General features: G+C 39.5%; 1 protein-coding gene across 5 annotated transcripts; it reads right to left on the bottom strand.

Moving 5' to 3' along the window:
• Positions 1-842: 842 nt before the first annotated feature.
• On the bottom strand, positions 843-24,948 carry LOC116732153 (protein phosphatase 1 regulatory subunit 12A). 5 transcript variants are annotated; one of them, XM_032582146.1, is made up of 24 exons: positions 24,576-24,947; positions 15,854-15,984; positions 15,590-15,708; positions 14,057-14,213; positions 13,815-13,959; positions 13,642-13,716; positions 13,440-13,519; positions 10,532-10,725; positions 10,314-10,423; positions 10,032-10,226; positions 9,784-9,866; positions 9,479-9,568; positions 9,178-9,279; positions 7,013-7,114; positions 6,849-6,939; positions 6,629-6,760; positions 6,437-6,539; positions 5,308-5,411; positions 5,132-5,203; positions 4,966-5,052; positions 4,786-4,890; positions 4,097-4,147; positions 3,813-3,863; positions 843-2,000 (listed from the first exon to the last, which is right to left on the bottom strand). In XM_032582146.1, the coding sequence occupies exons 1-24, from the start codon at positions 24,849-24,851 to the stop codon at positions 1,914-1,916; spliced, it is 2,742 nt and encodes a 913-aa protein (XP_032438037.1). In that variant the 5' UTR covers positions 24,852-24,947; the 3' UTR covers positions 843-1,913. The 5 variants fall into 5 exon arrangements, with proteins under 5 accessions (XP_032438037.1, XP_032438043.1, XP_032438049.1 ...); XM_032582152.1 differs by having other exon boundaries at positions 5,144-5,203; positions 24,576-24,851; XM_032582158.1 differs by lacking the exon at positions 3,813-3,863 and having other exon boundaries at positions 24,576-24,948.
• Positions 24,949-25,380: the final 432 nt, after the last annotated feature.

Consider the following 25,380-nt stretch of genomic DNA (forward strand, 5'->3'; position numbering starts at 1 on the left):
GTCTGCGCTGGTGCCAAAAGACATCAGGTCTCACGCAGCTTTGCCCCAGATGTGCTCCTCCGGCACACACACTCATTCTGTCCCTCAGACTCCAGTGATGAATGGTTCACCTGGGAACAGCAGCAGATTAATGCAACAGTACAGACATGCCGTAAATACATCTGGGTAGCTCCATTTCCTCTTTTAGTCTCAGTTAGTGCTGCAGCTGTTGTCTTCTTTTTTCTCCCACAACTGATACAGGCCATCTGTCCACCATACACAGAAAACCTCCACACTACATGCATGGATGATGCGGTAAACCACCGTCAAAAGGAGCAAACTGATAACTAATACACTTTATAGATACATTTGGTGCATTTCAGCAAATTAAAGTTAATTTTAGACATTTACTTTTGAAAAAGCTCAAAGATTTAATTGTATATTCAAGCTTTGCAATATCTTTTTTAAATGTTTACTTTTGCTATTTTTTATGATTTACATCTGAGAACCCGAAATTTGGTTCTTGGAAATTCTGATTACGTAAAATAAGTCAAATTATCCTCCAGTTTACAAATGTTAGCTTTACGTACTAATTATTTAAAATAGTTTAGCAGACATTTATTTGCAACAAAAAAAAAATCTGTAAACACCACAACACTGTAAACCTGAAAATTAATCCTAATTAAAGTTTGAAATAAAAATTTCTAGTAAATCTGAGGCTAGGTTTTTGAACTGAATTATTGAAAAAATTACATTTGACGGTATTTACAGCAATGAAACTATAAAATAATAGCCATCTTGCTTTGAGTACAAACATCTGATGGATAAAAGCAACAAAAGTGAGAGGTTCAGAATAACCAAGCGAGCTTTGAAAAACACTTTTTTTTATTATGGTGCAGAGATCCATATTAGAAAACCAACATGTGAAGCAAGGCTACATGGAATTTTACTTCAAAGGGTATATAGACTTACATTTACATACATAACCATGCTTCTTAGGAATTGAAAATGAAAAAAAAGAGAAAATAATATCAATGGTAACAATTAAAAACCATTCATAGAATAATAGATCTGGACAAATTAGTCATTTCAGCAACTGTGCAACCTTTGAATTTGAATATTCTCAGGCTGCATCCTCAGTGAGGATGGCTGCTGTGGTTTAAAGTCGTCTTTCTAAAAGACCGGGCAAAGGGTCACAGATTTATTTTTTTTATTGCTTTGCAGAGAGTAAAGTGCTGTGGTCCACTGACCTGGTTCGCCTTTAAGAGCTTGGAGTATGTCTGCGATTACAGAAATAAAACAAAAAGATGCAGGGAAGTGCATAAGTGGAGAGAGGTAGGTGGGTTCAAACACTTGCATGTGGCAGCAAAACAACCCAACAGAGCTTCACCGACGCCCCTCGCCTTCATGGCATGGTTTAATACAAAAACGTAGAGCCTAAGACGTGCCCTGGAGATAAGTGACAGAAGAAGAAAACACCAAAACACTTGGACCTGGTGAGGGGAAACTTTCTCAATGTATGATGTGAAATGTGTTCACAAAAGAATAAATACAAAGTGGATGCTTTAAGAACCAAGCCATGTTGTGTGCTCAGTGGAACGTGTATCGTGGGAAGGAAGGAAGGATGCACTCAGTGGGACGGTGTGCGTGCAGGTTCCCTGACGAATAGTCACAGTACGTCGATGTGGTGGGAAAGCGCGTGCACAGGTCCCTCCTGTGGCAACTGAGCAATAAGGCACTCAAAAGACACTCCAGCTGTTCATGAAGAGGCATCACAATCCAAGTGAAGCTGCAGTGATCATGTGCGTAGAACTTTCCATTGCTTCTCTCCCTCCGCCCCCTCACCCTTTGGCACTGAGAGGAATGTATGGAAGCGGTGGGATGGATGAAAGGAGTGAGGGGGGGAGAGTTCCCTGGTGGTCGTCTCTCTCAGTCTATTTGGAGAGTTTGCTGATGACGCGGATCAGTGCTCCATTTTCATCTTTAAGACGCTGATTGTCTGCTCTCAGGTCAACCAAAACCTGCAGGTAGAAGTTAAAGCTCACATTAAATCAAGTCCGAACAGGGAGTATGTAGAGTCAAAGTGCGTTTTAGTGTCGTCACTTGGTATCTTTCACAGCGATTAATCAGACTCACCATCTACTTTACATGAAAAATCCCATCCGATAAGAAGTACAAGATAAGGATCGCAGAACTTTGAAACTTTAGTTTTATTAACAACCAATTATTATGTTTGATAAGAGGATGTAAAATAACTAGTGGTGGACCAATTGCAGTTTTCTGGCTGATCAGCAGATACTGATTTGGCTGATATAATTTTTTGTGTGTGTGTGTTATAAGGGCACTATACACCTTCAATGTTCCAATCTTCAACATTGTACAATGACTGTGAAATCGCAGATCACCCAAAATTAAGGAAATTGGGGCCAATCAATCAACCTGTCGATTGATCAACTGCACCCCTAAAAATAATAGCCTCATATTCAAATGAACAGTAAAATAATTAAAAAATATATATGTAATGTGATGCCCTTATTATTTTTCTTGAGAGTTCTTGAATTTCTTTAAAATCAGAACACAATGTTTATTTCTAGTTTATTTCATGTGGTCAGCTGGATTCTGCTTACATACTTTATTCTTAAATGATAAAAGTGATTATTTCATCCAAAGATAAGTTACTGATTTCTCCTTTAAGAGAATCAGAAGCCACTGCACTCAAATATGCAGCCTAGAAATATATTTAATTGATGGAGTTAAACAAGGAACCCAAACCAACAGCCCATTAAACAAAACAAAAAAGATACAAGCCTGTGTTTTGTTATTTACAGCAACTGTACAAGGGAATTAAATATACCTAGTAAGTAATAAGGGTTTCCTAGAAACCAGAAGTTAAGAAAAGCAAATCACACCAACCCTGGCAGGACAACAGTGTGTATTCCAACTGATCAGACTGTGCTAAGAGCAAACATTTTTATAAACTACCAGAGATCTCCTGTGGTGCTACTTTAGTTTGAACATAATGACTGTTTGTGTGGTTCATGAATAAAAATATTTCAAAACAGCCAAATTTATCTTTCCTGTAAGTAAGGAGGAAGTTGTAACCTCCTTTCAGCCAGCTGACCAGGAGTCTGTAGGAACAGGCGGGGGAGGGGCGACACTAGAGCTGGGAAATTTCGCCTAAAATCAATACTATGACATATTGAGCATTTCACCTCGATAACAATAAATGGATGATAACTACTTCACAGCCAGTTGTTTCGATGGTATGATTCTGCTGGACTGGTTTTTTCGCAATTATTTTTATTGTCACTTTAATGAATTTTAAAACTACAGTGTCTGAAAATAAACAGAGAAAATGTTGCTATTGAATAAATAAACTCAACTGAACAAGTTTAGATGGATAAAATACTTAACTTCTGACGTCCTTGCTGAACCCAAAATGTTGAGTCTGTACTGAAGCTCTAATGGAAAACGGTTCTGTTGTGTAACAAATTATGAAACAAACACCACAGGGAGCCAGAAATAACTCAAAATGGCTTCAGCTAAGCCATTTACAGTACAGTCTAGCCACAACACTTCTTAAAATATAACTTGCATTGTTTTTCAGTGGTTTTGTTAAACTGCCATGGTTGTCTCAGCATCTCAGAGCTCAGAAAACAATCAGGTAAAACTGGGTAGGCAGGTGGCAAACACCAACCTTATCACACCACCTGACCACAGTGAGAGGCAGCTCTCTGCAGCGTGCTCCCACAAGCCAAAGCCAGGCCAGTCGAGCAGAGAAGCATGCAAAGTGTCAGCGGTCCTGATAAGTCTCCCTCCAAACCATTCCTCACCTTTAGCTCCTCCTCCAGCTCTGCCATGCGCCGCTCCAACGTCCTCCGGTCCTGGTGTCGGAAAAAAACGTGAGGGGATGGGAGGGGACAGAGAGGAAGCGACGCAGAGAAGAAGGACAGAAGTTGAGTGAAAACAAGTGAGGAAGTGGTTTAAGTGGGGGAAGAGAGGAGAGTGTGTCAAACGGCAGGGGTGGCACTAGTGAGGCACACGAAGCTACAAAAACTACGAAAATACAAACCAAGCGAGAGAAAATATCGGCAGGAAGGGTGGGAGTTAGTTTTACCTTTCTCTCTAGGTCCAGTAGTGCTGAACAGTCAGTGAAGCGTTCTTGTCTCTGTTGGGCAAAGAAAATACTTTTTTAAAATCAACAACACCAAAGGTTTTCAAGCAATTAGTAAAACAAAAATTAAGTAATTATGTTACCCTCAGTTGTTATACAAATGCTATATGCATCATATATGACTTAAAATAAATTTGACTTTGTAATTTAATGCCTTGAAATTGAGTCTTGTCTCTTTAAAAACTCCTGCTCTTTCTGAAACTCTGCCTTCAGGAAGTCAATCACAACAGAGCTACTCTATTAGCCCTTTAACAACTTCTTTTTTTTTTTTTTAAATCAGCTTTGCACTGAGCAGTAGCTCAGTCAATGTGCAATTCCAAAAGTGGTGTTTACTAATTGCTGCTGGCTAGTCTGAAGGAGCTGAGTGGCCGAGTTGCGGGGGAAACGTGGAAACTGCAGCTTTGAGGACGAGCTGCGACTTGAAGGCGAAGCTACGTCCAGCTAGGCGTTTTGCTCAGCTGAATGGTTACCAAGAGAGATTCAAGGATTTCTCAAACATGAAAGCATGAAAGAATCAAGGAAACACTCCAGGTATGCTTCTGATGAAGGAATAACTTTATAACATGACGTAAAGCTCACAATATTTTACATAGTACTGCCTCTTTAAGCAGGGAATTGAACTTCTTCATCACCTGTGTTGCCTTCTCCAGCTCCACCCTGGTCTGACTAATGATCTTCTGTGTGTCCTGCAGTTGAGCTTGGAGCTGGCTGTTTTCTCTGGAAACCTCCTCAAACAGCTGTTACACACACACAAAAGCAATTAATAATAGAAGTATCACCACATAGCAAACCAATCAACTCCAGCTGCTGACCTTTTTAAAATCTTTGCTTTCCGATCCTTCTCTCTGGGTGCGGTTGCTATACGAGGTGTCCAACCTTGAACTCATGTCTTTGTCTTTCTGCATAGAGGAAAACAAAACAAAACAAAAAAAGGTAAACATGGCTGCTGTATTTATTTAATTATATTTGATTATGCACATCAAGTACAACCTGTGGATCCAGCCCACTCCCTGAGAACTCCTCCTCTCCACTGGGCTCAAAGTCTTCACCCTGAAGAAGACAGATGGTTTAAAACCAGAGTCAATCGGTAGCTTTTAGCTGCTCCAAACCTGCTCCTGCAGCAGTTTTCTCCATGAAGATGGTTTCGTGTTTACCTCCCCGGTCCTCTGTGCCTTCCTCCTGGCCCGGGCCTGTCTCCTCTCTCTGCGCTCTCTGGCCCATTTTTCTGTCTCGCTCTCTCCTGTGATGGACTCAACATCTGAGCAGAAACACACAGCATGTCAGATGTGAAAAAGAAAAAAGAAGTATCTAAGGGCTTATGCTAAAAAAATTCATATCAATTGAACTTTTTCACTTGAGAACCTAAAACTTTTATGTATTTTATTGGAATTTTATGTAACAAAGAAACACAAATTGGTGTGTAATTGGGAAGTAGACCAAAAAGCGTACAGTACACTGGTTTTAGTTCTTTTTATTTAGAAATAAGCTAAAAAAACTAGTTGGAGAACATTAATTCCTGCATAAGATTCTACACTGTCCTTTGTGTCTGGACTTTAATTGGGCCATTCTTATGCTTGAATATATTTTTTATCTAATCCAGTCCATTGCAGCTCTAAGTTTAGGGTTCTTATCCTGTTAGAAGGCGAAGCCCCAATTCAGTCTCAAGTCTTTTGAAGCCTCTAAAAAATTCTTTCAAGCATTGCCCTTCAGTTAGCTCAGTTGTGCCATCAACTCTTACCAGCTCTTCTGTCCATGCAGTAGAAAATCATTCTTCCAGTATGATCCTAGTTTTCCACAGCAGGCTAAGTAGGCCAAAAAGTTTTAATTTTGGGCTTCTCTGACCAGAGAGCTTTCTTCCACATGTTTGCTGTGTCCCTAAACAAAACTCGTGCCCAATTTAACTGGGACGTCTGATGTCTTTCTTTCACAGCATCTTTTTTGCCATTAATCCATAAACGCCAGATTTGTCAATGGCAAAACTAATAGTGTGTAGTTGACAGATTCTCCCTGCCTGAGCTGTGGATGCCTGTAGTGCCTTCGGAGTTAAAATCTGAATTTTGACTTCTTCTATGAATAATGTAAACAAATTCAATTCAATTGAATGAAAATAAAGAATAAATACTGGAGAGAAAATGGGCTGAAAATGTGCTTTTTATTTGTCATTATTTTCCTTCCACTTCACAATTGTATTCTTTCCATTGGTCTATCATATGAAATCCCAATAAAATGCATTAAACTTTGTGAATGTAAGATGCTTTTGGAAGGCACTGAAGAAGTGACTACCTTTTCTTTCAGATGCCAGCGGACGAGCCGAGCCAGCAGGCTGAGTGAGACCCAGCAGGTCCGACTTCTGCAGGCTGGCAATACGAGATCTCCAGCTCACTTCCTGTAAACGCATAATTTTAGTGTCGCAAGATCACAAAAACATGAACGGCATAGTCAAACCGGTCTGTAACCATTTCAGAGGGTTCTTACCCCTTCATCTGCCTTCTTCTGTTTAGCTTCCTTCTCTTTCTCTTCTTCCTCATTCTTTTCTCTTCCTTTGTTGTCTGTCTTCATGGTTTGAATTGTCTTTTCTGCCTCCTGCAAATCTGTTAGCGTAACTCCCTTTGAATAAAAGAAAAGAATGATGAAGCAAACACACGGGGCAGCCAAGGTTCAAAGGCAGGGAACAGGTGAGGAGGTAAATCCTGACCTGGGTGGAGCGCCGGGATTGCCGCGCATGCCGGGAGCGAGCTTTTCTCTGCGCTTCCGCTTCCTCATCTCGCACAGGTGTCAGATACGACCTTTGTGATCAGAATCGCTGTTAGTGACAAAGCCAGATCACCGTCTTTGTTTGGTTAGATGTTTTGTTCTTACTTGCGCCTCTGTTTGCTCTCCTGTTCGCTTGTCATCGTGCTTTGAGAAATTGAGGTGATGGTTGACGGTGGTTCCTTCTTTTCCGTCTGTTCCTGAGGAGTTCTTTGGGGAAAATGTTTTAAGGTGTTTATGTTCGAAATTAGGCAAGAAATACACATTTGGTCATATTTTTCACCCATAAAACCCTCAAATATTGAAAGTAGGGATTATAAATAAATCTTATGTGACCTTTACATTTTCTTAAAAGCAGATTAGTCAATTTACAACTCCTTTTTGGCAACAAAAAAGCCCTCATAACCACTCTTTTTAATAATATTAGTCATTACCTTGTTTGGATGATGATTTGACATCTTGGTTCGCAGTTTTTATTTTACATAAATAACACTATTTTTTTTTTTAGCAAAAAACGTTTCCATTGAACTGTGTTTAATAGCCATCTGGTCAATATTTGATGACTTTTCCTACGAAAGCCATTAATGTAGAAAACCTGTGAGCTCCATCAAAATGAAATGGGTGAAGTGCACGGATTTCCTCTTACCCACCAAACGGCCTCTCTGCTATAAACAACTTTTGCTCTAGGATCATAAAAAATTGGAATTCTGGAAAAAGGGAAAGAACAACCCAAAGCTGAGGCAATAGTAAATAAAACACCTCATGCTGCAGCTACTAGATAGCTTGAGCAGCATGTAACCAGCCTGAACCCAGTACAAGCTGTTGTTTATGATCATAAGAAAATGTATCTCCCCCTCCCACTTTTTTCCCTTCATTTTGTCTCCTGTATGAAATATCTGCTTATTTCCACAGATTTCATAAAATGAATAACGACTCTCTTTAAACAATCTTCCAACATAGTTAGCTTCTAAATACAGTGTTTTTCCCCTCCATGTCTGAGCCAAAGTAGCCTTGTTATTGCTTTTCTAAGCAATTCTGCCCAATTCTCATCTACCTTTTGTGCTTCGTTCGCAAATTTTCCCATAGAGCTGGATTTCTCCAGTAGACTTTCAACAGGGCCAATCAGCGAACAGAAAGACGAGTTGTGAACAATGACGTCAATTTTCTGTGCTGTTTTGGAAATGTAGTCTGCCTATGGTTGCAGTTTAGCAACCTCAGCAGAGGAAGTCAATGTAGCCATTCAAACCATGTTGACCACACTTCAAAATATTGTGCCATTAAAGTCAGAGACAGAGGAAATAAGACATTTTATTGCTGGCAAAGATGTGGTTCAGCTCAGCACTTGGGACATGGTTGTTTATAGCATGTGCTATTTCTGGTAAGCTTCATAGCATAGTTTCTTTTACAGTCGTTACAGCCAAACGTTAGCAATTGGATAAATTAAGATCCAATCATTTAAAACTTCGACAGAGTGCAACATCATTTCTCAATAGCTGAGGTTCCTGCTGGATGAAGCAAAGAGTACAACAAGGGGCTGTTTTTAAAACCAGTCTAGAGCCAAATAAAGGAGAGAGAACTCAGATTGTTTGTAGCATTGGAATATAGTGACCTATGAAGAAACCAACAATAGAGCTCAAGCAGTGTAACGAATGGTGTCCTGTGAATAATGTTTTGACAGATACATTACTGTGGTGCAATTAAAACCCCACAACACAAATATGGGTTAATTATGTAGACAAAAGTGAGACCAACACAATCACAACATGGCAGGTTAATATAAAGTAGGCCGTTGACACACTTGTTGGGAAAAAAAATGCTGCAGCATGTCTGTTCCCATCAGAGTAATGATGTTGGTCAGAACTGGAGCAGAAACTGCAAAGACTTTTTAAATGCTGACAGATTTCAAGCAATTTGAATATTGTTTTTATTCAAAGACTGGTTTTTAAGGTCTCCAAACTACTACCATTAAATACCTTTGACTTTCTCCTTCCTGGATAAATAGCCACATCAATCTTCATTTTAGTCTGAAGACTTAGACGTGAGTATCCCTAACTTTGCCTCAAGTGGACAAAATGTTATTTATTGATGCTTTAGCTAGGCTTTTCAAATGTAACATTATCACTCTTCAGTAACTTTTGACTTATTTTTTGGGGGTTTTGACTTGTCTTGTTTAAATATTTCTTGATATTAGGCAGAGAAGTAAATATAGTACTTTGCGGCTAGAAGTCTGAAAAAGAAAAACTTAATATATCTGCAAATTTAAGGTAAAATACCTCTGAGCTAAAAGACTATTAAGGCGGCTGTGACCAGCAGAGCTGGTTCCTGTACTCGATGAGGTCACGTTGGCGTCATCCAGTCTCTTTACATAAGACGAGCTAATAAAAGAACAAAATAGGAAAGGTAAACAAAAGCACATATTACACTGTAACTTTTACACATAAATTAGTATTTGCAGCTATGGAGGGTAGGATGTGAGGGTGGGGTTGCTGTTGTGAGCTGTGACAATGCAAGCACACAAACACTTAAACGGCAGAGCAAACACATACGAAACAGGTGGGGAGCAGCGTGACTGACCTGTGTAGCAAAGATGGTGTGGAGCTAGTGAACTCATTCCCTAACTGACTATGATGTCGTCGAGTGTACGACGAGCTACGGCTTAGCCAACTGAGAGAAAAGGGAGACAGAGTGACAGGGACACATACAGTACAGACCAAAAGTTTGGACACACTTTCTCATTGAATTCAATGAGAAGGTGTGTCCAAACTTTTGGTCTGAACTGAGTACAGACCAAAAGTTTGGACACACAGTTGTGTCCAAACTTTTGGTCTGTACGCAGTGACTTCGATTCTGCTTCTCTACGTTGGACCATTAAATTCTACCTGTTGGAGCTGTCAGAGCTGTTATCTGGAATACTGAAGAGTCTCCGTGTCGGAGTCGGCGGCACTCGAGCGAGTCTTGGCTCCTGGGAAAATGAAAGAGGGAGACTTTGGTCTGTTTATCAGTTATTTATGCAGCTCAGTGAGATGAAGCTCTAAAAGACGCCTTTATTTGGCTCGTCATGTTCTTGTTAAAGGAAAATTACGGCAGTACTTTTGTGGGCGCATAAATCTTGGAAACGATTGTGTACCTTGATGTCGGCGTCAGAGCTAAGGCGCGGGCTGGAGGCGGAGCGGCTCATTCCAAGTCCAGAATCTGTGGCTCTGCTCGGGTCCTGGACGGAATCCGAGAGCCCAGCTGAGCCCAGAGTCACGGAGCTGCCCGCTTTCCTCAGGGACGTTCTCCATGAGCCGGGGGACTCGGTGGCTGGAGGCTTGCTTGGTTCCTGCCACATGTGCAAGATGACTTGGGTTACAAAACTCTATAAAGTGCAGTAAGCACCTGGTATCCATGCAGCATCTCTAAAGGCTACCTTCTTTAGCTGGCCTGCAGTGGTAGTCGCTGACATGGAGGTAGAAAGCGCACTGGTGGTATTTCGTTTGTTGTTCAAGTTATTTATGATTTCTCTGTTTTTTGCTTTCTCTGCAACAGTAAAACATTACGCAGGTCAAAAATCCTCCATACAGTTTCACAGAGACAATGTCAAAACAAAACACAGCAGCTTCTCCCCTCTCTTTAAACCCCTCTCACCTGACTCCGTGTCGCTCTCAGACTCGCTCTCCTCCTCTGAGCTGGAGCTGCTGGAGGCTTTCGCCTGGCTCTGCCCCGTTTGGCCTTCCTCCTCCTCGTCCTCGGCCGGACTGCTCGGCAAGGCGGGAGGCGGGTGCTTCTCCCGCTCATGAAGGCATATCTTGTCCCTGCTGCTCATGCGGGAGATAGAGGTCCTGCGGTGCAGAAGGGGGTGGAGGGGAGGAGCCCGAGTCGGGGAGGGACGACAGGTGGCATGCAGGGAGCTGATCAGTGAGGGCGACCGTACAACGTGCAGCCAATTACAGCGAGCAAGCAAGCGTCAATCAGCACATCAACAGGTAGCACCGCTGGACTCTTCTGGTAGTGCATTGTTTTTGAGTTGTCACCAGATTTCTAATTGCATCTTCAATTTATAATTTATTTTGCTTTGATTTGTTTAAAAAAAACAAAACAAAAGAGCACTGACTCAAATGAAAAAAAACAATGCCTGGTCTCAGTGTCATGTTAGCCACTTATGATCAACAAAAGTATTAATAATAACAATTTAAATTTTTTACATTTTGTCATTGTAGAGCTACAAGTCTTTCCTGAAAAGTATCCCCACAGCATGATGCTGCCACCAGTTTCCACTAATTTATTGTGCGATTGATTGATTTATTCTTTATTGTGACAGGTCTACATACAATTTTGCTAGATAGTTAAAAGTTCAGATTTAGTCTAACGTGGCTGCTTCCACATGTTACACCTTGACCTGCAAATTTCAGCAACAAGGCAGCTCAAAATAAAACTGTCATATGTATTTAGAGTAAAAATGAATAAGAAAGCTCACCATCACATATTTTAGATTGTAATTTGCAAAAGTATTTCCAAAATATTTGAGTACAATTTACCTTAACCCTACACAACAACTTTGTGCTGGTCTATCACCTGAAACTCATTACAGGTTGTGGTTGTAACAGGACAAATTTTTAGTACAGAGTTTTGTAGAAATAAAGCTAAAAGTTTTCAGTTCTATGACTTTCAAAGCAATAATTATTGGTAATTACTGGTTGTTGATAGTTGTAGTAAATAAGCTGCTCTCAGGAAGCTCAGAATGTTAGTTTAAATCATTAAAAAAATGATTTAATCCCTTTTTCTCCACTGAGTCATGTTATTCATACAGCCGTATAATTAGCATGATTGAAGTTGTACTAAGTAAAAATTAAAGAACACTGTGTGCAGCTATAACGTTATAAACACTATGTGAGGGTGATTAGTGGTTTTTGGGAAACAGACAAATAATCCCTGTCCGGATTTAAAACATTGATGTAGAGAAAAGTCTAAGAGCCACAAATGCTGACAGGAAAGTGGGATGGGCCCATTACTGATCTTATGTAATGGTCACTGGAACACATTATTCAAAGCATTTTATGTATGTTGTGTCATTGCCTAAAGGGCACTGCAGAGCATTAAGACTATTAAATGGCAACATTTTAAGTTTTAAGACTTTTTAGTAGTAGCTTCCATTACTTCTTTCTGACTGCATGTCATGTGGCATGACTATGTTTACTGACACTAGCCAAAAGTGACTGTTGGTCACTGATGTGACTAATAGCTATGTGGAAGTACAATGCATTATGTCCAATCACTTAAGTTAAAAGAATCCACAGAAAGTCAATAATGATGCTTGAATTATTTGGAGAGCTTAGCCGCACTGAGCTGCAGGCAAAATAATGTCCCCTTCTTTGAAACCAACCACAGTTCTGTGGTTAAACAGAATGTAGACCAATCATGTTTTCCATTTTCCTTCATAAAATGTAGTCGCTAACCTCAGAAATTAACATTAAATTTGAGATTTTTCAACAAAATTTCACACTTTTTAAAACTTCTATTTATGAAATCTATTTTTGAGCTATTTTTCTTTACAAACATTCCTTTAGAGTTGTAGAATATTTACTATGGAGCCTGAGAAACCACAGACTTGACATATAAATAGACTGGATCGACAGACAAACGAATGATGGGAAAACAGACAAAGTCAAGGATGACTCAACAAACAAAAGGATGAGTGGATAGAAAAATGAATGGGCAAAAGGATGGATGAATGGACAGACAGATGAACAGAGTGAGGGATGAGTGAATACAGACAAACAGGAGGATGGATGGATGGTAGAAGAACATACTGATTGACAAATGGACTTTCAGATCTGCAATCTATCAAGCAGAGATTCTGACAGGGAGTCTAGATTCAATTTCTGTTCCACAATTACCCATATCTGGAAAATACATAAATTGTATAATTTCCCCAGATTACACTGGAGCCCCTGTAAATCAGACTAACAGCACAAAGCGTCCTCTGCCTCTTAATGGCTTGATCTGCAGCTCTCGTCCATGACTGCACAGACAGTTCTCAGGGATCGAAAAGGAGAAAAGCCAGAAGCTTCTGACAGCAGCAAGTAGCCACTTTAAAACTGCTGATCTAACACCGATAAAAAGAAATGTACCAGATGTCTTACTGGTACAAGTACTTCACATAAAGGTCCTGATTACTTCTACACAAATGAACTTGAAACAGCTATTCAGATTGTTTATGACAGATGAAGGACTTTCCACAATAAAAAGATCAGAACTGTCCATTATTTATGTCTAATTTTCCATTTACCATTTATATAATCATGATATACACAGATTTTTTTTTTCTTAACTTCTAACTGGCTTACTCCTAAATTACAAATTGAGACCAGTAAGTATGCAGTATGACACTAAGACAGACAAAGTCACTTCAGCAGTACATCAGCTCACAGGAACGCTTGGACCGTTAAAATCAGACTTGCGTGCATGCAGACAACTGGTACTGGGCTTTATGGGATTCAGCTAAGGAAGGGCAAAGTGTGTACCAACACACACACACACATATAGTGGCACTAACCTGCGAGTGCGGACTGGTACCATGGAGATAGGTTGATTGGTCTCAATAACAGGATTCTGTTTCTGTTTCTCGCTGCGTAACTGAAGAGGAATATAAACAGACATAAACACAGAGAACATTCTGTGCCGCAGCACCATCAATCAGATGGAGTTTATCTGAGCGGGTGATAATAGCTGCGGAGCTCGTTTGAAGGCAGACTTACAGCGTTCTGTTTCTTCTGCAGCTCCTCCAGGGTGTCCACGAGGTTCTCGTCTGCAACATCAAGAGGCGTTTGACCCTATAAGGAAATTAAGCCGTGTTTTATCAGCTGCAACCGACGATAAAGCTTCAGCGACTGATTTAGGAGTGAGTAAAGGTCATGTCAGTCGGCCTCACCACGTTGTTGACGGCGGCCATATCGCACATGTGGTCAGCGAGCAGGGTGCACACCTCCTCCTGTCCCCAGTGAGCTGCTGCATGCAGAGGCGTCCACCCGTCTATGTCCCTGCAGTCCACATCTACCCTACACTGTAACAGTACCCTGAGAAGGTGAAGAAGAACAGGAGGAGGGGCAGACATGGCCATGAATAAAAGACGAAACCAAAACAAAACAAAAAGTCCGCCATTTGTCTTCTTACTTGAGGACTTCGATGTAACCTTTGGCTGCAGCGACGTGCAGAGCTGTAGCCTTGGTGTTGGGGTGAGGCGTCAGGGAGCCGCCTCCTTCCAGCAGCGCCGTGGCGTCCTGCAGCATGATCCTCTCCTCTTCCTTCCGGGCTTTATCCACATCTATCCCTGTGAGGTCCGATGTGAACAACGTGGGAATGACAAAATCGTTTTTTTAAAAATATGGATTTAACTAAAACCGTTTCCAGAATGAAACCATAAAACATTCCAAAGGGAGATTCTTCTCATATACTTTTTGGAATTCTCCAAGAAATTGTGACCATATGAAGGTACGCAACATATTTAGACCTCTCAGGTCTCCTGGCTCTGGTCTGCATCCCCAGAACCAGAACCAAACATGGAGAAGCAGCATTCAGTTTCTATGCTCCACAAATCTGGAACAAACGTCCAGAAAACTGGCAAGATGCTGAAAGACTGAGTTCCTGTTTAGAGTTGCCTCTGATTAATAATAATAGGAACATTGATTGACAGATTGTATGTATTTTTGCTTGATGATTTTTATGATGGCATTAATGTTTATTGCTTGTTTCACAATTGGTTACTGTATGATGTTTTGTTTAAGGTGTAGCACTTTGAACAGCTTTGTTGTTGAGTCTTGACAAGACTTCTGCAACTCTACTTCAGCAAGACATCAGCAATTTTCATTGCAATATCTATCGATACAATACTTAATATCATATTTCAAGTGCTATGTATGTATGTGAATTCTGCCAATCAATAGTATATATCTGGCACATTGAATAGACTTTAACAGACCTTGATACCTACATATGATGCATATCTTTAGTGGTTGAGACACAGAAGTTCAAATAGGGGTGAATGTCATGAAGGAAAAAAAGTCTGAAAAATGTGGGCTTGACTTTATTCAGTATTGACAATATTCAAATGCTTTTCTGCTATCACAGAGCTCTTGTTCTCTCGTTTAGATTTGTATATTTTTATTTATTTATGTGAACTATTATAAAACAAACCAAATTACTTTTGCTCAAGTTGTGGCAAACTATTACTTCTTTAATTAATCTACATTTATCCTCAAAATACTTTAACACTGTTCGACTCCTAATATTTGAGATGCAATGATAACTTGGCTCGTGGCCAGGATTTTTCAAAAAGTTTAAAATGTAATCATTTTCTAGTTACTGAACATACATGTTCATAGATGTTACTGAGGGAAGAAGCACTCAAAAATACCTGTTAGAAAAATGAAGACAGAGGAAGATGTAAGAAGCCATTTAAGAAACAAGCTATTCTCTGAAATGTTAGAAAGTTGCTAACTATATTTAAAAAAGCTGCAGAATCTTTCACTATATTGAAGTCTTTGGTCCAGATTTCAATGTTTGATTCTATGACATAATTAAACAATAAAAAGCTTCAAATAAAGCAATGGGAGTTAAATGGATTTCTGATTATGATTCACTTTAGGTTCACAATCACCTCCATGACTCAGCAGGGCACCTCTGATGGAGATGTGCTAATGAGCTCACCTTGTTTTTTGATTTCAGCTCTGAGAAGCCTCTCCATTACATCTTCATTGGCCACATCCAGAGGAAGCTCTCCTTCGCTGTTGACAGCCCCAACATTAGCACCGTGCTCTATCAGGTACCTTCAAAACAAAGAGATGGTCCCGCAAGCAGTTAGAAAAAAAATGTAAATATATCAATCTATAATTTACATACTGAAAAAATGTTGATCTGAAACAAAACACAGAGTCTGCAGTAGCCAGGATGATGACAGTGAGGAGGACTCACTTGGTGATCTGGATGAAGCCGCAGGAAGCTGCAGCGTGAAGAGGAGTCCAGCCCTCATTGTCCCCTCTGTTGACGTCGCTCCCGTTTTCCACTAGAAACTGCACCATCTCTGCGTTTTCATCGATGCATGCCTGACAGGGAGACAAACAAACACGTCAAAATCACTGTGTTTGATTTGTTTAGTTTGATTCATAAAAGGCCTGAAGCTGAGAACTCAAACGGATAATACAGATGTTTGTTTCAGAGGGTCTCCAACCCATTAAAAATCAGTTTACATTTTCAGTGAGAAAAGGGGAAAACTCCAGACATTTCCAAACTCTATTAAACCTAACTAAAGCAGCAGAGCTAAAACAATGACCACACTGTATACTTGCTGTAATGACTTTCTGCTAAGGGAGCTGCTAAAAGCCCTCAAGTAAGTTTCTATTAAAGATCTCAACGTGACCCAACCAAAGTCCCGAGATAAATCGCATGTGAATCTCATGGGATTGTTTTATGCTTTTTAATATTTATGAATAAAATCACAGCTTTACCTATTCTGAAACAATTTGCTTTGTATTAGTCTGTTAGAAGTTGCACACTTAAGACATAAATATAAAGGAAATACAAGCATGCACAAAATGCTTGGAAAATTACTGTTACCGTAATTCAAACTGATCAATGCGCTGAACTAGTTACAGTCCTGCGAAAAAGTATTTGCCAACATATACATTTGTTTTTGCTTTCTATTACACTTAAATGCTTCAGAACATCAAACCAATTTAGTATAAGATAAAGAGAATCTGATTATATGTAAAATGTAATGTCCAAATGTTGATTTTACTTATTAAGAGGGAAAAAAAGCAATTGCTTACTTAAAAATTTTAACTTTGGTTCAATTTTACACAGGATTTCTGATATATGTGTATTTCTTCACCTTAAACATTTAAGCATGACACAAAAACACCCCACAAGAAATTTACAAGTGGGAAATACTTTCACACCACTTTATAAACATTCCCATAAAATGAAATGAAACATTTTATTGTTTCAGTTGTTTTTCCCTCTTCTTTATGCATGAAGACACAGCTGAATATATTCATACGTCTGAAAAACATGACAATCAAGCCAGACAGGATTCTTGATGCAAGAAGATAACATGGATCATATTACTAAAGAGCACTTTAAGACTGTGATTATTACATTTTCCTTGCGCTTATCGTGTGTTTTATTGTGTCCTTTTGTAGTCCAACATTTCTGATTCAAACACGGCGGAAGAGAACAAATGCATGACAAAAAGTGTCCAATAAAGATATATTTGTCCTAAAACAGAGATCAATACAATGAAATTGAAAATGTGTATTATTTTGATTGAAACTTCGTAAAACATTTTATTTCTTGCTTTGCTATTGTGCAGAAATGGACAGTTAAATAGCCATATCTGCACAAATTTGCATATTTTTGTATGCTGGGTAGAGGGTAGTATTCAAAGTATTTTTAAATGATTGGTATTCAAGTGCCTGATGTAACTCACCACACCGTACTTGTGGTATGTTCATGTGATTTTACATCAGACGCTACTAAACTGCCAGCGAGCTGGAGAACTGCTTTTGTATATCCAATTTTTATTATTTCCTTTCATAAACATAACTTTTTCACCTGTGCATAGCCTGTAAATATGTATTATAGAGTGTGCACATTAATTTAAATAATAATATTAGGTGTTATTCACCCTTTACAATGACATTCAGAGTGAATGAGAGACTGTACTGGCTGCTGCAGTCTCCTGTCCAACTATAATATTTAAAGGAAAGTTTATATAATGCATGCTAATGTTAGTCTTCCATTTAAACAAATTGCTCTGGGTGAAAACATTGCCCAGGAGGAAAAACTTCAAACAGAGCTATACTATTCATCTATATTCAGATAGTTCCCATTTTACCGTAAGCACATAAACCTGTGCGTCACCCATTTATCAAGAGAAAAAAAAAATTTGCTTTGATTTTAGAAAAAAATGGTGTGTACTTTTAACTGTGTACACTGTAGTCCAGTAGAAAAAAACAGAAAAAAATAGACTGAATAATTACTTAAATTCATTTGACAAAAGTTTTAAATTAAAGTTCAAAGTTGTTTTTTTTTTTTTGATTAAATAAAAAATATGATGACATTCACTAAATGGGCAAATTAGCTAATAGATATCTTGTTGAATTACCTGACTAGTAAATAATGAGTGTTTAAAGTGGAATTGTGGTCAGAGATGAACAGTTGGAGCATTTTTCCATCATTAACCACTGATGACGTAAATGAGCAATAATGAAATATAATCTGCCAGAGGTCACATGGTTGAAGTTGACTTCCTCTGCTCAGGCTGTTGGATGCAGTGGTTGATCTGCGAGCCACACCTACATGCCGCACTGAATGCCTCACCAGGTGACAAATATTACACACCCAGTTTCACACCATGTGATGTAAAAAAACAGGATTCTTCTTCCACTGAACTGTGCTCTAACTTGCAGTATGGACTTGTTTCCCTGTAGAAAAATAAAAACAACCTCCAATGTAGTGCTTTTCCGTGGAACCTTTCCAATAAAACCGTCACAAACCTTTTCATTGTACGAACCTGCAGAAGCTACCTCTTTTGTTGGCCAACTCGGACATGCCTTTAGTACACACAAGCATCACAATAATGATCCGTTTCAATGGAAAGAGGATATTTGAGACAGGAAGCTTCCTACAGAAGCAGCAGCTCGGGGACTGCTATAACCCAATCCTATCACAGTGTGGCTCCTTTCAGAATCCAATCCAATATTTACATGTGACATTTTCTCCTGCTTTTAGCAACTGAGTGCAAGTATCTCTACGGAAACCTGCAGCCTAATGTTTCGCACCCATTGCCTTCAGCACTTGCAGCACTGTATACCCATTAGCAAGAAAATCAAGATTTGTTACTTCTTCTCACAGCGCTCCTAATGCTTTTGCCAACTGAGTACACCTGAGGCAGTTCTCGATTTTCCAAAAAAGGGGTCCCACACTTAGTTTTTTCTACCCGACTGGTTATATATGCATCCAAATGTATTGAATTGACACAAAAAGTGGCAAACAGCTGAACAGAAAGACCAGATTAAGGCGTTTTAATGACAGTCAGCTGTTTTTTGTCTTAGCAATGAGTCAGAAATTGGCAATACAAAAGGTTTCAACCAGCCCCAGGAACAAGAACTCTGTTGTCACGTAGAAATAAAAACATAGACGAGACAGCCTACATGCAGCGCCTTGCAAAAATATTCATTTCCCTTAAACTTTTTTTCCTGTTTTTCACCTCAAAATAAAATCTACTGCAAGAATTTAAAGACACCTTATCACAATAACGTCCACTAGCTGGTAAATTAATTGATGAGAAAGAGTATGAGACCTCTGCGACAGACTGGCAACCTGTCAAGGGTGACCCTGCCTCTCGCCCGGAACATTTGCTGGAGAAAGGCACCAGCACCTCCCGACCCCACTAGGGACAAGGATGTTAGAAAATGGATGGATGGATGGATGGATGAATGGATGGATGGATGGAGTATGAGACCTGCAAACTAGGGCTGTAACTAAATTATTTTAGCAATTGATTTTTCTGTCAATTATTCCTTGCGATTAATTGGATTTAAAAAATGACATATCCTCCAGATTTTCCCATTTAACCACTTAAGCCTATTTATGCAATGTTAGAAATACATAAAAGATACAAATAAAAAAATCTAATTCCTTTCTTAAATAAGAAAATAAACATTTTACTGCCTGAACTGAAATGAGACAGCATCCCTTTAGCGTATGCTTGATCATTTGCAGTGAAAAAAAAAATACTAACAGCAAAGTGAAAACCTTAGCCCTTTCTGCTTGACCTAACAGTGTAGGAATGATTTGTTCACTATCTTTTGGGATTTACAGGTTAATAAAATGACAGCAGTAGGTGCTCAATATAAAACTTTTTTTTTTTTTTTAATTTGAACCAGGTGAAGTTAAAATTAAACCACCTGAGGAGTTCTGGGCAGAATATATTTACAGACAATGTTTGTTTTTTTTTTTATCGTTAAGGCAAAATTTATATATTTTTGCAGTTTTCTCTTAATGACTGCTTTGAAGATGTTGTTCTTTCAACAACTGGCCTTTTCTGATTGCTTTATACTTTAGTTAAACTATCACTAAATAAGTTGACGATTATTTCAATAACTTGATATATCAAGATTAATACAATTAATTGTTTCAGCCCTACTACAAATCTATAAGGAAAAGACAATCAACCTAAACAGGTCACAAAAGAAAAACACAAATCTGGAGAAGCCGCAAAGAACCACAGCTCTGGTAGGAAAGTCTGTTGAATCAACGATCAGATGCTCCACAAATCTGGCCTTTACAGACCAGTGGAAGGAAGGAAGAAATGTGTTGCCGAGAGAAAGCCCATGAAAATCTGTGAAGGAATAACACTTCACATCATCCCAACTGTGAAACATGGTGGTGACAGCATCATGCTGTGGGGAAACTTTTCTTCAGCAAAAACAGTGAAGCTCGCCAAAGCTGATGAAAAGAAGAATGGAACAAAACGGTTCACAATCCTAAGACTGAGCAGGAGCTTCACTCTCCAGCAGAACAATGATCCAAAACAATTAAATGGTTTATTAGCATATTCATGTGTTAGAATGACCCAGTACTACCTGAATCTACCTGGGAATTTGCCAGAAGTTACTCAACATCTTTTTTTTATGACAATTAATCCTTTTGCAATTTCAAACAAGCACTAAAATGAATAAAACAGTGAAAGATAGTAATTTTTACTTAATAATCAACATATTTATGTCATTACAAAAACTGGAGATGAGTCTAGGTTTGTCACAATCACACATTTTACTGAACGATAAATTGTCCCAGAAATTATCGCCATAAACAATAATATTGGTTTTTTGAGACAATTTTCAATAATATATTGATATTTGCATAATAATGCAAGTGCAAGAAACTAATACACCTTAATTTTGCACAGAACAGCCAACACTGTAAATGGAAGTTATATCAAATGTCCAAAATAAAAGGCAACAACCAAAAACGATGAATAAAAATTAAATAGAAACCACTTTCAACCAAAACCATAAATAAAATTGATAATAAGACTCTAAATAAAATTGGCCTTCAAAAAATAATCATTAGAATGAAAATTATCAAGCTCATTTTAATCTATCATGAGGATTAATTGATTAATTGCTTGTTGCGACAGGCTTAGATAAGTCTTATTTTATTTGTTGACTGATCCTTGTAGCACTGACCACACAGGAAGTTGTGACCGCTCTGGTCTTTAGGAAAAGCCGTCGCACCCCACAGATGCATTCTCAAAGTTTTCTAAGCCCATACATAGGCTGTTCTGCTTAAAAATAGCTTGATATCACAAAACGAAACAAAAACAGTGAAGACACGAGGATGATGTTAGTCTTGCAAATGTTCACTCATGAACAAATGGCATTCTGATCTTCTCCCAGCATCAGATGATAAGTTAAGAGATCTCAAAGGTGATGACAACTAATCACCATGACAACAGAAATGTCTGTAGTAAGTTTTAACATGATAAATATAGAAGTCAAGACTTTTAACTGGAAACCACACATATCAACCGGTGGCCTGAGAAAAGAATAGGAATCATCTTTTGGGGACATTTTCTGGCAATTGCTGCTGAGAAACCTCCTTCTCTTTATTTATTTGGATGTGGATAACAGAATTTGCTAATCTGAAGTAAAAGCCGTCAAATCAACATCAGTAATTACAACTCCTCAAACTGAGTCGAGAGTAATGAGAATGTTTACATGATGCTAAAGCCTCACACAGAGCCGCTCCCCTCCAGGAGTGACTTAAGCTACCTAAGAGGCTTTGCTTTTGGTCTAAATCAACTAATCGCAAAGCCGCTAAAGGCCTTCTTTCGTTCCTCGTAATATGAGACAATTAGCGGGAAACCAGGTTGGGGGGGATACAAATTTGCTTGTTGTAAGAACAGAAGATGACGCTTAAACGACGCCAAAAAGCTTTATTCGCCCACTACTGAGGGATGTGTGTTTGTTTGGTGGGAGGGAATCTGAACAAGTAGCTGAGTGAAAGAACAGAGGGCACTTCTTGCTCCTCTGAAGGCTTCAGAGGTGAGCGCAGACCCTCCAAGCAGAGTCTTTCTCCAAGTCATCAAGTGACTCATTGTGGAAATCGCCTTTGACAGCAGCAGCTTGTGCTGTTTGAGGAATGTTTTCCATTTCTTCATCTGAAATCCCTGAAGTCCCTTCCACAGGGAACTGGCAGAGAGGAAGGAGGAAGAGAAAGAGTGAGCGAGGCAGTCGGAGTAGGAGTAGGAGGAGAAAGACGGTGTTGTGGAGAAAGTCTTTGGTTGGTGAGGATGGAAAATTTGGAAAGAGTAGGCCTATATTTGATTCAAGTTGCCAGGCAACAAATGAGCAACAGGGGAGGAACGGGATGGAGGGATGAATAAAAACCTCAGTTGGGTACCACATGGGGATCAAACTTAAACGGGAACACTTTATACAACTTTTATCTTGGAGTTACTATCGCTTCCTTAAATATACCAGTAGTGCATCGCCCCTCCCCATAACAAACACACATCAGCATTGACGGCCTGTGTAAAAACAAACTTCTAGATCTTCTTTGTGTTTATTTGAGTCAAAAAGATCATATATCATTAAATATTGTGAAGGATGACCAACATTTGACAAATAATAATTCTAAAGCATTCAAGTTGCATTTAAATTAAAAGAGGATTCTGTGTTACATGAGCCAAAATTTGACTCTGGTGACCCTCAAGTCACACAAGCTGAAGAAAACAAAGGAGATAAACTTTGACTCTTACAAATCTAGTTATTTCTATCTAAATTGTATCATGTATTTTGGGGCAAACTGGTAGTATTGAGCTCATTGTGAGTCTTATGGCTTGGCTCACTTTCATCAGATGATGCAGAAGTGCTAAGTTTGGATTTGAAAATCATCTCAGTGGAACACAAACAATGAGCTTGGAAGCTTGTCCTTGGGAACAAATAATGATTTACTACAAAACGAAAACGAAACCTGTTCTATAGGTAAGAAAAACTATAATAAGTTTAATTGCTTTCACAGAAAAGTCCCACTGGTAGCTATAAATGACTGGAGCATGTGCAGCTCTTTTGGGAACCTCAAATATGGGGGCGGGGGAGACAACAACAATGTTTACATCTCCTTAAATATTACATATGACACTCGCTGGCTTTGTCTTCAGCTTGCGTAAAGAGACGAACGACGTGTTTGACACACTGTGTTATAAATGAAGAGGAAATGCAGCATCACAGAAGGTTTGTGTGACAGTGATGATGTCCAGAATGCAGCCCACTGATGACACTGAAGTAGAAAGGAGGGAGGGTCTCTAAAGTTGAAGACAGAAGACAGAAACATCTCTAAGAGCAGTAATCCTCAGTCAGTGGACAAGAAAAAGAATATATAGCTAGTCTAATTCCCTTGTCACACAATATAAGTTTTCCTGAAGATCATGACACTTCCACTGCTCCTATAAAAATCGTCAATGCCTTTAAAAAAGCCCTCGATTAAAAGCAGTGCCATCTTTCTATGCAACTGGATTCCTCAAATGCCTCTGATACCAGATTTTTTTAAAACAAGCAGTTGGAGGGTTTGCAAATTAGCTTCAAAACAGAACCAAGATGGTTCAGATATATGCGCCAAACTTGCAAAAGGGGTACCACAAGGCTTAATTCTTAGTCCATTACTGTTGTCCATCTAAAAACCTAGAGCTCATTCTGAAGTCACTTCAATGACAATGTAATTTCTTGCTCTGCATCCAGCCTCGCAAAGTCTTCTGAGTAGCTCCAAGAACTTGGAGGTACAAGAAATTAAGTGGTGATTAACTTAAACTTCCTTTGCGAATAAAACTTTACAAATACGGTTGAATTGATCATTAAAATTCATTCGCAGGTTTGGAAATGAACCTTTTCTAATTCCTAACACTTTCTGCTCCTAAATTAGTTTAATAAAATTCTGAAACATAGATGCTAAACTATTTTGACCAGATCTTTCTTGCAAATTAGCTGCAATGATCTCAATGGAACAAACATAGTAAAATAAGTACAATAAAATAATATACCTGCTGGAATCTATGAACTGTAACTTGAAGCATCCTTTTTGGAATAATTTCCTACCCTTCCTGTAGTTATAGTTTTCTCTACACGAGGACCTGTTTGTTCACTAGATCATTACAATATATTACTACACAGGGAGTGTCTGCCTCAACCCTGCTAGTCTGCGTCTATAAAAGATTATCATCCCAGGAACATTGATATGACCTCATTTTACTGTGTGACATAAAACTAAAAAAAACCAAGCAAGAAGTATTGAACTAACCAGGGGATAAAAATAAGGTGAACGTGTCAGGCTAAAGTAAAGAAACTGTGACAATCCACACACAGGCCAGAAATTCTGCCTAAACCTCCCTGAACAAATCCAAGCATTCCGATGAAGCTGCAGAACCTGCTGCGGTAAATATTCAGCAAATGTTTACTTTGTTTCCTAGAAAGCAACACATTTTACCTAACGAGCTAGATAACCTGAACGCCTCATTCTGTGAGGCTCATTAACGGATAAACGTCGCGGTAAGTTTAGAGACAATCGGACGCCTGCAAAAAATGACAAACAAATGTCGTGTCCTGATAACAGACACAAAGCTAAAACTGTCCACCTGGTGAAGCGCTGTCAGCCCGTCTACGTTGGCGTGGTTGATGTCAGCTCCTTGTCGGAGTAGCGCCGCCACCTCCTCCCGGTCTCCGGCGGAGCAGGCGGCCATAAACACGGCTCCTTGCGCGAACTGCACCTTCGCGCGCCGAGTCCCAGAACCGCCCGTGGTTTTCCGCGTCTCCAACCCCGTCCGGTCCGTTTCCGAGCCCAGCCATCGCTGGAGCTGATCCTGCCGTCGCTGTTTGGCAGCTTCGGACCGGGAATGGTCAGTGGCCGCCATCTTCCCCCTGGTGTGTCCCCGGACAGATTCAGCTCATGATACGAGGAGGAGAAGCAGCGGAGTGCGGTGTTTAGATTGAGCCTTCTCACCCCCTGCCCGGGCTGCGCCACCTGGTGGACGATCTCTACAATTGAAACCACAAACTTTGCTGAGAACTTCAACGGCAGCTCCCCTGGTGCCTTCAGGGTCGGCTCGGAATTTACTTACTGCAACACAAGTGTATTAACTACGCTGAAGTTAGCTTCAAATTCGCTGCTTCAGCTTCAGCACTTAACAAAATGTTTTTTTTTAACGACACCTAGCCACCTTTGATCCCCTATCGAAAATAATTAGAATGGACACACTTTCATCTCATATTCTATGAAACACTGCAAAATGTCGCAGTTGGAAGCATTTTTGCCTTGCAACAAAAAGGTCCTGGGCTCAAATCCCATCCTGGACTCTTTCTGCATGGTGTTCACATGCGGGGGTTCTCTCTGGGCACTCCAGCTTCTTCACAGCCCAAAAACATGATTGTTAAGTTTAATGG

This window comes from Xiphophorus hellerii, chromosome 2 (genome assembly GCF_003331165.1).
Source record: "Xiphophorus hellerii strain 12219 chromosome 2, Xiphophorus_hellerii-4.1, whole genome shotgun sequence".
NCBI classification, from domain to species: domain Eukaryota; kingdom Metazoa; phylum Chordata; class Actinopteri; order Cyprinodontiformes; family Poeciliidae; genus Xiphophorus; species Xiphophorus hellerii.

What these genes read in the sequence shown, in the direction of transcription:
- LOC116732153 (XM_032582146.1), bottom strand. Translation starts at nt 24,851, where the DNA reads ATGGCGGCCACTGACCATTCCCGGTCCGAAGCTGCCAAACAGCGACGG. An exon ending in GGCTGACAGCGCTTCACCAG is followed by an intron (nt 15,985 to 24,575) that starts GTGGACAGTTTT and finishes TCTCCCTGTCAG; the next exon opens with GCATGCATCGATGAAAACGC. An exon ending in ATCCACAGGTTGTACTTGAT is followed by an intron (nt 5,053 to 5,131) that starts GTGCATAATCAA and finishes TCCTCTATGCAG; the next exon opens with AAAGACAAAGACATGAGTTC.